Raw genomic sequence first — 18068 nt, forward strand, 5'->3', positions numbered from 1 at the left:
TCTTCTTTTAAAATGTCTTAAGTGTCATTTTACAAAGCACACAGGTAAATTAATGTCACGGTTACAATACATCAAGAAAAAATGTGACCACCACTTTTAATCACAATCTTTTGCTCTAAAATGTTTTGACTATTTCTAAAACAAATCCAATCTTAAACTATGGGAATTATGTACTCAGTTTCTTTGAAGGCATATACTGCAAATTCTGAAAGCAATTTCACAAGGCTGCTCCTGAAATGGTTTATATAACAGCATAATCATCTGATTAAGTAAGCAGCAGCTCAAGGCAACTACTTTGCTGAGGGTTCATTCATTAGTATATTCAAGCTGATGGAGACATGCAACTTATTTCTTACAATCCCTGGAGCGGTGTTTTTGTTCACAGAAGTTGCTTAATACATGTTTACTGAATTTAATATATGTAATATCTGACAATGCCAGGACACAAACTTAAGTTGTTAAAAAAAAAAACAAAACTCCAAATCATGTTAACAAAGAATCTTAACATTCTTTGTTAAGTACTCATTTTCATTACCCTCAATGCTGTTTCATGCCAGCTGGATGTTTTCTATTACGTCAAAAATTGGCTATGTATATTCTATTAACAGGGTAGTTTTCATTCTGCAGTGGCTCTCCTAAAAGGGCACAAACTATTAAATCATAGTGAGCTTACCTCACAAATGTAACTATTATAACTAGTATAACAACTCTTTTCAATTTAAAAAACTATACCTTTTAGTTGAGCTGATTAGTAGAATCCTTAGTCCAATAACTAAATTGTGGTAAATCAATGGTACACAATGAGAAGAGACAAGCTAATACTAAAACATCCTACACTGGCCTTTGGAAGTCTGCCTTTCCTCGCCTTTCTCCCACTTACGGATGACAAAGTTTAAAACGGACGAACGTTGCTGCACATTTAAGTCATCAATGTTGGCCCAAGGGGGGAAAAATTTACCAAGTTAGGCTTTACCTTCGCCAAGAAGGGAACATTAGCAAGGAAAGAACAAAATTCAGGATAGACGTCTGCCTGAGGGAATCCCGTTAGATTAAAAAACAAATCACAGGATGTGCTATGAAATAAACTAGAAAATTTTAAATGCGCAATTACACATGCCGGGTGTTGTGCCCACTCTAATTCACAGGACCACACTGGTGCGGGCAAGTGTCAGAAAACTTGCCGTGGTGTTGCATCACTTCCAGCAGCACCAGAGGAAACGAGTGACGGGAGCCAAGGCACGTACCCTATGGCGCAAGACTGCTGATTAGAAGGAGGGGAGAAGGCATGCGGAAAGTTTATTCAGCGCTTCAGCGGCCATTCCGGGGGTCAGAGCTGTTAGCGCACGACTTCGGAAGCCGCGGACCCCAGTTTCCCGAGCCAGCCGACGCCCCGCCCACCGAGGTTCCTCCCCGCCGGGGGCGGGGCCGGCGCGCGCGAGGGGTACGAGGGGCCCGAGTGCAGAGCCGCTTCCGGGAAGGCGGACTGCGCGGTTCTCAGCGGGCTGGAGGGAGGGAGTCGGGCGGTACCTGCGCTGGAAGTCCACAGCGAAGGGCTTTAGGTACGGGTCGACCTCCAGGAGTCTGGCTAATTCGGGCACGTCCGCCAGGGCAGCAGCCAACGCCGCCTCGGAGTCGGGGGCTCCAGCCGCGGGAGTCGCCGAATCCGCCATCTTCCGCCGCAGCCCGGGTAGCCGAGGCCCGAGAGGGTCGAGTGGGGCCCGAGCGGGAACTGGAGCTCGAGCTGGGAGCCAGGCGGCAAGGGCGGAGCCGGAGGACGCTAGGCGTGTCGAGGCGAGCCTCGGCGAGCCACGGCGGCCCAGGGCCCTTTATAGCCGGTGACAGAGGCCTTCTGCCCCCTTCTCCCCCCGCCGGCGGGGAGGAGCGGGACCTAGGGTGATCTCTCTGGACGCAGTCCCGCAGTCCCGGGCGCCTAGGAGGCACCGAGGCCTCTCCGCCCACTCACGCGGCTGGCACCTGGAGGCTGCGGGGATCTGCCCTTTCCTCCCCCAACCTCTTTTCCTCTGGAGCTGAGGCCACCCCAGGAGGCGGGTCCCGAGCGGACCTCACTCTGCCTCGCCCTCCCTGACCCTGACCCATTTTTGCCTTGAAGGAGACGGGGTTTTCCTGGCTTTAAGCAAGACCCCACTGGCGGCATCTGTTTCAAATTGGAAATATGGTTTCTTGGAAGGGACCTTCCTTCTTAAAGTTCTAAGAATTTCTTGCTGGGGCAGTATTTCAGACAGATCAAGTAAATTCACAGGGAGGGGAACAGTCAAGTGTAAGTACAGTAATACTTCTGAAAATATTAATATTATTAACTAACCAGGGGTCTCCTTGAGTTTGCCCTGTCTCATGAATTTAATCAAGAGACAGCCTGAAATACCACTGATGTTCTGGTACCATTCTGTGGACTGCCAACGTGGAAAGTTGAAATTGTGGCAAGAATTTTCCCATTCTCCATACGGCCAAAAAGAAAAAAGTATTTACCAGTGTTTATAGTTGTAACAAGCTTTTCAACCATTAATCTATATTTTATGGTAAATGGTATGGAAGAAGATCATGGAATTGGAATTCCACTGCCACTTACTAACAGTGATAAGGCAAGATACTCTTCTTGACTTGGGAAGTTCCCACTTTTATTCCTTTTAACTTACTGGCTTCTAGTTCAATGATTTTTTTAAAAATACAGAAGTGGACGCCAAGAAAAATGGGGCCACCAACCTAGGAGGTTCCAAACTGCTTTGCACCTAAACTGGGGAGACTATCCAGTTTGTGACTTGAGAATCTTTTTTTCTCTCTGTTAAAACCTAGGACTGGAGAATTTTAGGGGCTATGGAGGAGGAACTATTGCTAAGCCTTGGGCTTTGAGTTTTAAAACATTCAAAAGGAAAGATTTTTGTGAAGTATTTAATAAAGGCTTGAAAGATACGTAGATTTGTAGATAGGACCTCAATGTGAAAAAGTGGAAGACTTGGACAGCCTTAAGGCAAGGCGTGCCTTCTATTCCGTAAAGATGATAAAGAACAGGCAAACGTTTGTAAAATATAAAACACTGAAAAAAACAAAACAAAACAAAAGTAGGACACCCAATAGATCCACAAATATATATCTTCAGTCAAACATTTTTATGAAATCTATGTTCATGTCACTTCCTGCCTACTGAGATCTCCATAATCTAAAATCAGTCATCTCCTGCTACCTAGATCTTCTGAGCTCAAGCGCTCATCCGCCTCACCCTCCCAAGTCACAATTACAGGTGCAAACCTCTACACCCAGCTGTTATCACTCTTATACTGGGCAACCTCATCTCTCACATGGATCATAGCATATCTCTGTAACTGGTCTCTTCTACTTTGTCCTATCCTGATCCATTCTCAGTACCAGTGTTTCTCAAACTAGTTCTGGAGTGGTGCCTCAGATTGCAATATTAACAAGGTCAGGTGATTTTGATGATGCTGGTGAGGAGCAGAGTTTGGATAGTTAGCAGTAAATCAGATGATGTCAGTTAGGAACTTAAATGGCATACCATTCACTTTGAATAAAATATAAACTTTACATTCTCTAGCAAGTCTTGTGTAATCTGGACTCTAACTACCTTTCTAGCCACTTTTTTCATCATTCTCCAGTTTCACTATACTATAGTCACACTGACTTTTCTGGAACTCAATGAACTCTTTGTAGCTTCTAAGACTATTACTAGTCACTTTCTCAGGCACTGCAGATAAATAATGTACAAGTCCCACTTGTCATAAAGCTCACATTTTGTTAGGCATAGAAGGCAGAGGAGACACAGACAATTACCAATGAAATATATAAAAAATAAACAATGCCATGTAATGATAAGTGCACTGCCAATTAAAATTGAGTAAATATGTATGTTTTAATTCTGGTATTCAAGGAAGGCCATTCATAACTGACATTTAAGCTGAAATATAATGACAAAAAGGAATGAGCCATGAAAGGAAAAGCATTTCAGACAGAGAGTTTGTGCAATGGGGGAATTGAATTCATCTAATAAAAAAGAAAGGAAGGTATGCAGTGAGATGGAGAATACCAGGAAGTGAGGTGTCAGAGCTAGGCAGCTGTTTGATCAACACAGCTGTTTAAGTGTCCATTTAAAGGATGTTATTGAAGGGTTTTGACTAGAAAATTGGTATGATCTGATTTACATTATTAAAATATTCTCTCTACAAGGGTACAAGCTTGGAAGCAGGGAGACAATTAGGAATCTATTAATAGTGCCTGGATACAAAGTGATGATGGCTTAGGCTAGGGTAGTAGAGGAAAAGATGACATAAGATTTGGAATATATGATGTAATAAATGCCTAAACTATTATGAAGCCATTTAGTATTTGTATTAGTTTCCTAGGGCTGCAGCAATAAAGTACCAAAAATTTGGTACTTCAAACAACAAAAATTGATCACCCCACCTTAATTCTAGAGGCTAAAAGTCAAGGTGTCAGCCGGTTTGGTTGTTTCTGAAAACTCTAAAGGAGAATTGTTTCATCCTTCTCCTAGTTTCTAGTGATAGCCAGCAGTCTTTGCATTTCTTAGCTTGTAGATGCATCACTCCAATCTCTGCATCCATTTTCACTTGGCATTCTCCCTATGTCTGTCTCTTTACATAGTGTTCTTTTTATAAGGTCACTGGTTGTATTGGATTAGGGACCCACCCTATTCCAGTATGACCTCATCTTAACTAATTATATCTGCAATGATTCTATTTGGAAATAAGGTCATTTTCTGAGATAGTGGGGGTTAGGACTCCAACATATCTTTTTGTGGAGAAATACAATTCAACTCATAATAGTATTAAAATGTCAAAGCAGAAGAAAAATTTGAGAAATACAATTTGTAAGATTTGGCAACTAATTGGATATGGAAGCAAAAAGAGGAGTTAAAGATTGAGCCACTGAGCCTGGGTGAATTCTGTCTTTGGCAAAAATAAGGAGGTCCTTGGAAAAGGGAGAATTGAGTTCAAAGTGCCAGCTCCTGGATACCCAAGTGGATATGAGTAATTGGAAATGTAATTTTGGTGCCTAGAAGATCATTTAGGAATGACAATAGCAATTAGGGAGTCATCCATGTGTGGTTAATAGTTAATAGTGGCAAATGGATACTCAATAAATAATTTGAAACTGCTTCTTTTTCATACCCATGCCAATTAGAAGTTGTTATACCTTCCTATACTGCATCTTTTATGAATTCTCACCAGCAAAAAATACTTTGTCAAAGTTTGCTTTTCAGTAGTTTGCATTATAAATCCATAATATTAATGATACATGCTACAACACAGATGAACCTGGAAGACATTATGCCAAGTGAAGGAAGCCACTCATGAAAGTTCACATATTATATGATTCCATTTATATGAAATGTCCAGAATAAATAAATATACAAGACAGAAAGTACAGTATTGGCTTTCTAGGATTGGGGAAGAATGGACAGTGACTGCTAATGGGTATGGAGTTTCTTCTTGGGATAATGAAAATGGTCTAAAATTGATTGTGGTCATGGTTACAGTTGTGTAGATAGATAAAAAAAACTATTGAATAGCATACGTTATTTTTTTAATTTTCAGAGACAGAACATTTCTTACTGATGCATAGTATACTTTAAATGGACGGATTATATGGTATGTGAATTGCATCTCAATAAAACTATTTCTAAAAGATTTTCAGCCTGGTGGCTCACGCCTGTAATCCTAGCACTCTGGGAGGAGGATCACTTGAGTTCAGGAATTCAAGATCAGGCTGAGCAAGAGTGAGAACCCATCTCTACTAAAAATAAAAAAAAATTAGCCAGGCATCGTGGTGGGCTACTCGGGAGGCTGAGGCAGGAGGATCTCTTGAGCCCAGGAGTTTGAGGTTGCAGTGAGTTATGACTGCAGATGTAATTGAGCCCAGGCAACAGAGTGAGACTCTGTCAATAAATAAATAAACGTTGAAGTATAAAATAATATTAACATTCTTTTTTAAATTATATATCCCTCAGTTGAAAATCACTAGAGTGGAAAAAAGGAAATTCAGAGAGCTGAGAGCAAACCCTAGGGAAGCAAGTAGAAAAATAGTAACTTTTAAGAACAAGGAGCGGTAATAAAGGAGAAAGTGGTTTCTGAGAAGACAAAAGAGAAATTTCTGGAAAAAGAGTGATCAGCAGTAATCCTGCTATCTTTAATAATGTCCATGGCAGACCCAGCTTCCACATTTATTTCATTTCCTCATTGTGTAAGCTTTTGACTTCAAGTTTGTCTCCTCATGGTTATAAAATGGCTGACACATCTCTAAACATCACTCCCTCCGGAGGCCACATATGAAGGAAAGAAAAATGAGTGTTTCTTTTGTGTCTTTGCTAAGAGAAAAACTTTTCCCAGATGTTACTGTCATACTTTTCTTACATCTTTGGCCAGAACTAGGTCACATGCCTGCCCTGAAACCAATGACATAGAGGAATGTGACTTCCATGATTAGCTTAAACTAATTCTGATTTGATGCTTGAATTGGGCCTACCTTCCCTTACTGAATTTTGCCCAACATATGAAAAAAATGGTGATTCTATTCATGTGGAAGAAAAAGGATGGCTAATGAACATGTCTGCCACATCTTCCTTTGCCATCCGTCCTAGATTCCACTACCCATGAAACTTGCCAGTGCTAGTAACTATTAAATAACGTGTCCCCTTGCAGTTTTGCCATAGGGATCAATCAGTTTGCCTTCATATTTGCATCCAGACTGCTACAAATACCATACACACACACACACAATTGTAGCAAATGATTTCACTAAAAATTTCTACTAACTTAAAAAACCCCTTTCTCTCACAAGGGCACCATGGTTTTACAGGCCATTTACTACATAAGGTATGCCCAGCCAAGAGGACAATTGAGAACATTCTTCACTCTGAGGAAGGAGAGATGATTGATTGATTGATTGATTGGTTGATTGATTTAGCATAAGAGGGCACAGTTTAGGTTGCCTTTTCCTTCTCTCTCTTTCTCTCTCTCCCCCAGCCCTTTACCCACCTCTTAACAAAAACACTCTTCTTTGTTCATTGCCAACTTCTTGAGAGATTATCGTATTCACTGTTGAAGGCACTGTGGGCTGTGGCTTTGTAAGGCCACTGTAAGATATGAGGAAAAAAACATTAAAAACAATACTTGTGAACAACGGTGAGAGCATAACTGAAGCTGGACATCAAACACCTCATAGAGCTACATGGTTGAATCATTAGTTTTTGTTCAGTATTGCTTAATAGACTGCATAAGTAAACTCAAAGAATAAATATTTGAATGAAGCTAGAGTTGAAGATTTATAGGGTAAGTATAGCAGAAGGTCAGTATAGATGAGAAACTTCTAGGGCTTGTGAACCAGCCACACAAATGTTAGCCATGGAATTCAGTTACTAAGGATGGTTAAAACAATAAAGGAATTAGGGAAGATCTTTGTAAGTGCTGGACATTGATTTAGCAAAGATAAGAAAAATGTTTGGTACAATGAAAGTTGTTTGTGGTTAGATATGAATAAAGACTCTGAAACCAGACTGCCTAAATTCTAATCAGAAATCCACCATTTACAACTTTGGCAAATTACCCTCCCATGCCTTCACTTCTTAACTGTAACATATGGTAAGGATCAAATAAGAGTATTTAATAATTTAATATGTTCTTAAGATAGTGCCTAGCCTATAGTAGACACTATGTAATTGTTGGCTTTGTTATTATTAATAGATAACGAACTTACTTTAAAGGGAAACGTGGCTTTTTCAGCCCTGCATCCATAACACACATTCAAATTTCCCTGTATTAATATTGAAATTTATTCAGTGATTCTGGGTATAAAATACTTAAACATGGAAGAATCATGAGGATGTATAATTTTATTTACTATCAAGTACTTAATATTAAACACTAAGTAAAATATTTAAGTGCCTACTGTGTGTATGGCATTATGTTAAAGTAGGAGTGGGGAACAGGAACCTGCAGCCTTATGGCTTTCTAGGTCCTTAAGTGCAGCCTTTTGACTGAATCCAAATTTACAAAACAAATACTTTTATTTTTATAAATACATTTTTGTTCATCTTTTATATTTATATTTTATTTTTGAAATGAACATATTTAACATGCTAAAGAATAAAATAAGTTTCAATGAAATAATCCTCCCAGATTTACTGGCACAATTAGAACTTTAGTAAGCTAGAAGAGCTAAATTGACAGCTACTATGCTTATGATTTAGTTCTAACTTCTCCCACCTGACTGGCACCACTACTGCATGAGGTTGGTTGGCAAGACTTTATAGGGGTCAAGTACACCAGTCTGTTATCACCTTTTGACAACAGTGTACTGTGTTTCTGTTTAAAGTGGAATTTGTGAATAGTTGCACAGCTCAACAGTATTTTTTAATTCTGTCTGCTTAACAGCCCATCCTGTCAAAGAAGACCAAGAGAAGACTGAAGGAAGAAAACAGATTTTTTTAATGAGGATTGGGAATTTCAATAGTATCTTGTTTCTGCTAAAGATAAGATGATTTGCTTGCTTTGTGATGTGGCAATATCAATATTAAAGAAATTCAATGCTCATCAGCATTATAACACTCAAAAGGACCACAAAAATTTTAAATTGGAGAGGAATGAAGGTTGTATTACAGAAATTAAAAGATGAAAAGCAAAAGCAAAGACAATTCTTTCAAGCAGCAATAAGAGCTGGAAATAATGTCACTGAAGCAACTTATAAAGTAGCTTATATACTCAGGAAAAAATGGAAGCCATTCAAGTGATGCAGAAATTGTGAAAGAATGCATTATCAAAGACGTTGTAGGATGCTTAGACCCCAACAACGTTTCAAAGTGCAAACAACTTCCTCTTTCAAAGAGAACCATAACTGATCATTACCATGAATTAGCCTTCAACCTAACAGAACAACTTCATGCAATACTTCAAAATGAAAACATACTATCCAATCCCTTTGGGTGAATCAGCTGATAGACTACTGACTCAGTGCAGGTTTTTTACTTCATTTGGGTCATAACAGAAGATTTTCTTTGGTACAAAGAGTTACTCAATTAGAGCACTCTTGCAAAAAGAACACAGGAAATAGATATCTTTAACAACTTTCAAGATAAATGTCATGAAGTTGGACTGAATTTGGTAAATTTAGTGGGTGTGTATGCAGATGGTGCATCTTCCATGACAGAAAAACACAAAAGGTTTATTGCACAGACTTAAAAAGTATTAACAGATCCAGATGCTCTCATTTCTTTTCATTGTATCTTGCATCAGCAAAATTTCTGTGTAAAAGCTACTATTTTAAGTGGCACTTTGCAACAAGTTATAAGTATTGTTAACCATATCCCTGCAAATGCAACATGGCATCCTCAGTTTGATAACATTCTAAAGTTGAACCATGAGGTATTCAGTGTGGGTTTGCCATATCATTCTAAAGTGCATTGGCTATTGCAGGGACAGATGTTAACCAAAATTTTATCTCTGTGGGAACAGATAGTTAAATCTTATGATGAAGAGAATCAGCAATGTGAATTATTGAAAGAAGATTTATATAGAAATGCAGCATTTGTGTATAATATCATGTCAAATCAAATGACTTGATTATTTCTTTGCAAGATAAAACTAAGTCTATACATGATATGTGCCAAAAAAAAAAAAAAGCATTTTGAAAAAAACTATCTTCTTTTCAAAACATTTCTTCTTCAAAAGGAAATTTCAGATGAACATTTCCCCCAGTAAGCAAAAGTCATTGATGCACAGGATGATGCATGTGAATCATTTGAAGAATACACAGCTATTATAGACCTATTAGTTGAAGAACACAATGAAAGGTTCACTGACTTTGAGAATCATGACATCACACTCAAATTAGCATTTCAGCCTCACCTAGTTGATATCACCAAAGAACTACAGATGGAATTGATTGAGCGCTCAGTACATGAATTCTAAAGTCATTGATGCTAAGAAAGATCCAATTGAAATATGGAAAAATGTGGCAGAATACCCTCACCTTTGGCAACATGCCCAAAAAATGCTCTCTTGCTTTTCAACCACTTATTGCTGAGAATCTACATTCTCCTACCTAACCCAAATCAAAACACTCTTGAGGTCACAAATGACTAATACCCAACTGGAGGATCAACTGAAACTGCAGACCTCCATGCTGCAACCAAATATTCAAATGCTTCCCAACAAAAAGCAGATACAGCAAAGCATTGAAAGGTTAGTTAACTTCAAAATTAACAAATAGTTTTTCATTTTTTGAAATTATTAATACATAGTAGTTTGATTTTTATAAAATAATGAACATTTTTAAGTATATCTACTTGAAGTATCTTGAATGTGGCCTTATTTGATTACAGCTATATTCATGCAGCCTTCCAACATAAAAAGGTTCCCAAACCCTGTGTGAAAACATTATGATAATATAAATACCTTTGATATAATCCACTGAGGTATTTACAATATTAGACAATTTATAGGTGAATGTTTAAACTATGACAGCTCAAAGAGATGTCACTTAACTCTAGTGAGAATGGCTTTTATCAAAAACTCCCAAAACAATATGGCATAAATGGGGAGAGATAGGAACACTCATATACTGCTGGTGGGACTGCAGACTAGTACAACCTCTGTGGAAAGTAATGTGGAGAAACTCAAAGAGCTAAAAGTAGAACTACCATTTGATCCAGCAATCCCATTCCTGGGCATCTACTCAAAGGAAAAAAAGGCATTCTATAAAAAAAAGACATCTGCACTAGAATGTTTATAACAGCACAATTCACAATTGCAAAGATATGGAAACAACCCAAGTGCTCATCAATATATGAGTGGATTAATAAAATGTACATGTATACCATGGAGTTCTACTCAGCCACAAAAATAACAATGGCAATGTAGCACCTCTTTTATTATCCTGGATAGAGCTGGAACCCATTCTACTAAGTGAAGTATCATAAGAATGGAAAAACAAGCACCACATGTACTCACAAGCAAATTGATATTAATTAATCAACATTTATGTCCACATTACAGTAAGTGGTAACATCCATCTGGTGTTAGGCAGGTGGGAGGGGGAGGAGCGGATGGGTAATTTCACACCTAATGGACACGGTGTACACTGTCTGGGGGATGGACATGCTTGAAGCTCTGATTCAAATGGGGCAAAGGCAATATACATAACCTAAACATTTGTACCCCTGTAATATGCTGAAATAAAAAAATGTATGCAGTTGTATTAAAATTATATTTTAAGGTTTAGTTATATTTTAAAATCCCATTATTATTTTTCTCTCTCTCAACCCCTCTCTTTCTTGCTCTCTACAATAGGTATTATCTTCTTTGAAATAAGGGAATTTAATTGGATATTTATTCCTTTAAATTCCTCCATGAAAATGTCTAAAACTGGATGAGGCAGTGGTTACATAATTCTATAAATGTACTAAAAATAATGGAATCACATATTTCAAATAGGTGAATTTTATGGTATATAAATTATTCCTCATAAAGCTATTTTTTAAATTTCTCCATAAAACTATAACTCAGAATCTCCATTGAAAAGTGGATGTAATGCCTAGCAGGTGTCAGTTCTCCATCTCTAAATGGATAGCCACTTATTTCTATTAATAGATTCAGCAGAGGCAGTGGCCAGCTAACATTCCCCTCTAGCACTTGCCAAGCCTCTCAGAGAACCCTAGGGAGAGGCTGTTATTCTAGCCTGAGACTCATTCACCCTCTAACCTCTCTACTTAGATGGTCAAGTGATGAGTGTTCAGTGTGATGGGAATTTTTGCCACCCAGAAACCAGAGTAAAGCAAATAACTTTTTCCTGAGATGGTAGTGAATTGTTTTTAAACTATAAGGACTTTCAATTACTTTTGTCATAAGTTGAATGAGTAGCAGTAACCTCAAAGTGAAAGGCTTTAACTTTTGTGATAAATATGATCCTCTCCTTTAGGACAGAAAACATTTTCCTAAGTCTCAAACCTACCCAGATAACATGGCAATCTTTATTTCACTCAAATATACAGGCTTCCTTTATGCCTCTATGGTACATCTAGTGATTATTTTATATCTGAAATTTTCAGTACTCCTTGATTGTTCCTTATTTGAAATATTTGCAAACATTTTAGTCCTACAATCTTGTAAGAAAGGATTAGATAACTGAGCTTATCGATAAGGGGTTATATTAAAAGATGGTTACAGTGATTCTTCAGAATACTAGATAATAATAACACACAGTGCTTTTTACAGTCTGGGCACTGTTTTCAACGATGTGTGTGTGTGTGTATTTTAACACAAAGTTTTATATATATATATATATATATATATATATATACACACACACACATATAAAGTTGTGTGTGTATATAAAATCCTTAGCAACTGTATGGAACATGTACATAAAGATGAAGAAAATTGCATGAGATTATATACCTAGCAGGAGCCAGGATTTGAAACTAGGTAGACCTTTTACATAGTTCATACTCTTAAGAACTATTGTATACTGCCTCTCAGGAAGATGAATATAAAGGATAATGGCTTTGCCCCTTTAAATAATTTAAGATAAATATCAAACAAACAAAATTTAAAAGACTGTACATCTAGCAACTTTACCTGAATGAAACCCAGGTACCTGGCAAACTCAGCCAATCTAGAACAAAGCAAAAAGCCAGGAAATGGGAGGGGGGGAGGGAGGAGCTTTTTATGACATAAAGTTTATTTATTCTTTAATTGATTTAGTTTTTTGAGATAAGGTCTCACTCTGTCACCTGGGCCAACTTCAAATTCCTGTGTTTAAGAGATCCTTCTGCCTCAGCCTCCCAAGTAGCTGGGACTAAAGGCCCATGCCACCTTGCCCAGCTAATTTTTCTATTTTTTGTAGAGACAGAGTCTCGCTATGTTTTTCAGGCTGTTCTTGAACTCCTGCTCTCAAGCTATCCTCTATAGCTTGAGTCAGCCTACTCAAGTGCTAGGATTATAGGCCTCAGCTACTGTGCCTGGCCCTGTCAGAAAAAAAAATTTATATCACAAAGCCCATGGATTAAAGCCTTGTGCAATGTACTCATTCATAGGAAGATACCTCCAACTACCATCACCTATTGTAGTAGCTTAACTGATGGTCCCAAAAAAGACATATCTGTGTTCTAATTCACAGAAACAGTGAATGTTACCTTATTTGTAATAAATATGTAATTAAGGATCTTGAGGTGAGACCATCCTGGATTATCTGGGTGGGTCTAAATCCATTGGCAAGACAAGAGACAGGCAGAGGATATGGACACAAAAGAGGAGAAATGTGACCATGAAATCAGAGATTGGAGTGATGCAGCTGCAGGTCAACAAGCAGAAAGAGGCAAAGAACAGTTTCTCCTCTAGAGCCTCCAGAGGAAGTCTGGCACTGGCAGCTTTTTAATCTCTTACTTCTGGCCTCCAGAACTGTGAGAGAATAAATTTCCATTGTTTTAAGGCACCTGGTTTGTGGTAATTCACTTTGGTAGCCTCAGAAAACTAACACATCTATTCAGTCTTTTCAAAATGAGTTCTCAGTGATTGCCAAGACCATCATTGCTAAGGGTACTAGCCCAAGGCAACTGGATGAATCTAGGAGGGAGAGGCTGAGTTGCCCTATTATAGTTATATCTAATAAAAGTCAGAGCTGGTAACCTTCCCCAACTCTTACTTCACCCCAAAAGGAGGATGCAGTGCAAGGTTCTAATTGCCCCACTCAAAGGTCAAACAGCTCTGATAATATTGAGATGAGTCATAATTATGATGGATTAAAATGCTGTAGAATACTGCTTCTGTGCAAAATGAATCACAATCATCTTCAGAATAAATCTTTGCAACGTTACATTTCTAAATTCCATGTAGCCCATGGTTGTGTTTTTTGCTCAAAAGAATTCTCTTTAAAACTACATTATCAGGAGGAGGAAGAAAAAAAAGCTGATCTAAGTTAACTTTGGAAAACAGTGTTTTGACTGGATGCTGTAAGGCTAAAAACAAAGAGAACTGTATATAAACACTATACTCTGTTTGGTAAATTTATTTTTCACAGGGGTATGGGCTAGGGATTTTAAAGCTACTCTGCAAGTATACTACAGTTTAACAAACAAATGAATATATTGTGGATCATGGGGGTTGGATTTCTCACTGCTAGAGACAGAAGTTACAAATAAGCAATGGGAGAAGAATAGAATAAGCCCTATGGTGCTGAATTAGAATCAGAGATAGCTGTATGAACTCATACACACAGAGATAGATAAATACAGAAAAAGGAGGAGTGTATAACACACGTTCGTGTTATACAAATATTTCTTAGCTCTGTCTGCTGAGATAGTATGAAAGCAGTGACACCCCAGCAACAACAAGCACACCCAGCACCCAGATTTTAGTTTCTAAACACCTCTCTCCATTAAAAAGAAATGGCCGATTCTAGGGCTGTGTAAGGAAAATAAATGCAAGATGAGTCTGGGTTTTATAGAGCCAGAAAGTAAGAAAGTGTTAACAACAATAACAACACACATATATATGTTTGTGTGTGTGTGTGTGTGTACACACATATACATGAGGGCATGTCAAAAGGACATAGGAGTCAACCCCAAAGAATCCCCAATGGACTATGTAGGAATCATCTGAGCAACAAAATAAATAACAGTAGTATTGGATTATAGCCGCAAGTGTGAAGTAAGTATCTATGAGTACATCCTGATATAAATAATAGACTGAACAAATAAATGAGGGAGAAAAGGAAAAAGTCTTATAGAAAAAAATCAAAATAATTTTATATAAAGCCTCCCCACTCCAGGAGGCAGAGCTTAAGTCTCCTGTACTTGACTGTGGGCAGGACTTATTCTCGTGCTTCCACATAATAGAACATGGAAGAGAGAATTACTAACTTTATGGGGGAGAAACCTGTCAGACTCACCTTAACCAGATGATCAAGATTAACAGCACCAGTCACAAGACATGCTGATATACCCTGTAATACGATGTGGTGAGAAACCTGCTTCGCCTCTGAGATGTTCTTCCCCGAAGTCCATTGGTAATTCCTAATCATGAGAAAATATCAGACAAAACCAAATTGAGGGAGATTCTGCAAAAACTTATTGCTCTTAAAAATTGTCAAGTTCATGAGTAGAAAACAAGGAAAGACTGAGGGTATGTCACCTCTTGGAGGAGACTAAGGACACATGATGACTAAATGTGAAGTGGTATCCTGGAACAGATGCTAGAAGAGAAGAAGAATGTTAGTGGTAAATTATGAATAAAATCTGTAGTTTAGTTAGTAGTATTTACACCAACGTTAATTTCTTAGTTTTGATAAATGTTGTTTAAGATGCTAGCTTTTGAGGAAGTTGGATGAACAGTATATGGGAAGTATTTGTACTATCTTAGCAACTTTTCAGTAAGTATAAAATTATTCCAAAATATACATTTTAATCTATCATATTAACTATGATAAAATCATAATATTTATTGATTTTGGAGGAAAAATATGTTGCATTCTTCAAAAATATTATTCTATGTATTTTTCGATATTTTTTACTAAAAGAAAAGGTATTGGCAATATTTATTTTCCTCTTTTATAATATTCAGTTCTTACGTAAACCTTAGTTAATATTTAAATGAAAAAATATATGATAACATTTTATTATAATAATATCATAGTTAATCAAAAACTTCTCTCTCCTAGTGGAAGTGTAGAGGATTTTTTGAGCTTTTGTTAACTTTTTGAGTTTACAAGGCTGCCACTTAGTTATCTTGTGGCATAGTGTTCTGAGAAATTTAAAGGAACTGCTACAAGTACCTAATTAATCCTTACAAAGTTGAGATAATCTGATTCATTAAAAGAACAATGTATGCCTGGCACTGAACTAGAAATTTTTAATTACCATTTTGTACTTTGCCGATAACTTGATCTTCAGTGGGAAGAAAAAAAAAAAGTGATTGTCCCTAGGTGACATACCAAAAAGTGTAAAGCAGACAACTCCAGGAAATATAGGAAATCACAGGTAAATGACCTAAATCTTATTAATTTATTTTTCACAATTCAAAATTGTATTCCCTAGACTATTTAATTCTTAAAACAATTTTAATAGGAACTTTTTCTACCTATCTTTTTAACCAGTTTTACTATTTCATTTTAGTAGCTACTACAAAATTTTCATAACATTGAATCATTTAAGCTATTGAACAGTTTGAAATTGTTTTCCAATCTGAATTAATTTTTCTACTATTTGCTTCCATCTATTTTCATTCAAAAGTTCTCATCTTGTCTAGAAATGTTTTCCATTTCTCAAGATTTTTATTTTTTATTTTCTTGTTTTATTAGCTATTATAAAGCCTTTAAACTTGAAAAATCCACTGTGCTCAGAAAAGAATGGAATGAGGCCTAGGATATTGAATATTAAAGATTTTTTTGCAAAGATTCTGTTCTTGCATAAAATTGACAATCTTACCTATATCAAAACGTTTTTTGAAAACAGTTCCAAGACAACTAATCTTGCAGATATTTCTGCATACCTTACATTCATGACCACCTACTAAATTAACTCTCATTTGGGGAGGTAATATCTCTGAAGCTAACCATATCAATTATTTCATGAAAGCATTTATTATTTCACCCAACTTAATATTCTATTAATTCTACCATACTTTTGATCCAAAAAATTGTTTGACAGAGAAAGGTTGAAACTTTTCCTCAGTAGGATAAAAGTCAGAAAATTCTTTAAGATCTAAGAATAACTCTAATATAAAAGGATTGTAGAGGCTGGATTTAAGGTATGCAGTTCTGTGAAGTTATCACTACTTATTAAATGACAGATACTCTTGTATTATCTAGGTTTGTTTTTCTTTTTTTTCTTTCTTTTCTTTTTTCTTTCTTTTTTCTAGTGAACAGTATTTAGAATTTCTTGCTCATTAAAATTGATACTTCTTCAGAGTAGGGGAATATAGTTTAAATTAAAAAGTTATACATATGTATGTGTATGTAGAGAGAAACTTTGATTCAATATTTTAACATAAGCTGGATTTTCTACAAAAGAACTATATATAGAGTTTCTCAATCTCCCTGTTTCCCATTTCCATTATTTAGATCAGCTGGGGATTCAGCTTCCAGCCAACATGGGGTACTGAGGGCAGGACTTATCCTCCCATGTGAAATAACAACAACAAAAATATCAAACCAAGATGCTGGGCATAAAGCAACTGAACATAGTGATTTCTAAGAGATGGAAAACAAATGAGATGAGCCCTGAAAATGTCTTAGCATACTACCGTGAAAGAATTTTCAGGACACAGTTAGAGGAAGAGGAACATAGGCAGAAAGAAGGTCCCCACTGAGTATTCAACATAGTATTGATCCCTGCATGCCTCTGAGGAAACTGCTGGAAGCTGTGAAAGAACCATCCAAAAGAATGAAAGGGAATGGTACTTAACATTTACACAGAGCTAGGAATGGTACCTGTTCCCTACAACCAGAGAGGAAAAACTCATATTTCTCTAGCATTGGGTAGAGTACTCAGAAAGGTCTTGTCTCCCTACTTGAGAATAATTAACCCTAGACTGGGTACTTTTCTGGACCCACTTAACAAGCCATATAAGGAAGACTCTAAATGGATATGTTTCCAAGTAACTTAGCTGCTTGCAAGTACAAAGCTTAATATTTAAAAGAATATGAGAACATCTATTACACCAATAAATTCCACAAGATCTGGCATTTGATCAAAGATTTGTAAATTCAATAAAACAGGAAGATATGACCCACACTGAAGAAAATAATTAATGGAAATTGATAGAAGTAAAAGAATTTGTAGACCCAAAGACATAAAGCCAGTTATACCTGGATTTAGTATGTCTAAAAAGTTAAATTGAAATATTGAAGATATGAAAAGAAAAACTTCTAGAGAAGAAAGCTATAATATCAAAAATCAATAGGTAGGGTATTGAAGTAATAACAATAAAAACTATCCAAAATTTAAAATGTAATTTAAAAAAATGCAGAGAATAGCAGTGAGCTGTGGAAAAACTTTAAGCAACCCTATATATATGTAATTTCCAAAAGAG

The 18068-nt window shown here is 36.9% G+C and overlaps 1 protein-coding gene across 3 annotated transcripts in view; it reads right to left on the reverse strand.

Moving 5' to 3' along the window:
- Window positions 1-2014, reverse strand: part of GBE1 (1,4-alpha-glucan branching enzyme 1) — a 280122-nt gene extending 278108 nt beyond the window's left edge. For 2 of the 3 annotated variants that reach the window (XM_076000892.1, XM_076000900.1), the window contains exon 1: window positions 1528-2014. In XM_076000892.1, the coding sequence (XP_075857007.1) occupies window positions 1528-1670 (143 nt within the window). In that variant the 5' untranslated portion in view covers window positions 1671-2014. The remainder of the gene's footprint in view (window positions 1-1527) is intronic. The other variant, XM_076000886.1, reaches the window with a different exon arrangement.
- Window positions 2015-18068: the final 16054 nt, after the last annotated feature.

The sequence above is a fragment of the Microcebus murinus genome, chromosome 1 (genome assembly GCF_040939455.1).
Source record: "Microcebus murinus isolate Inina chromosome 1, M.murinus_Inina_mat1.0, whole genome shotgun sequence".
Taxonomy (NCBI): Eukaryota; Metazoa; Chordata; class Mammalia; order Primates; family Cheirogaleidae; genus Microcebus; species Microcebus murinus.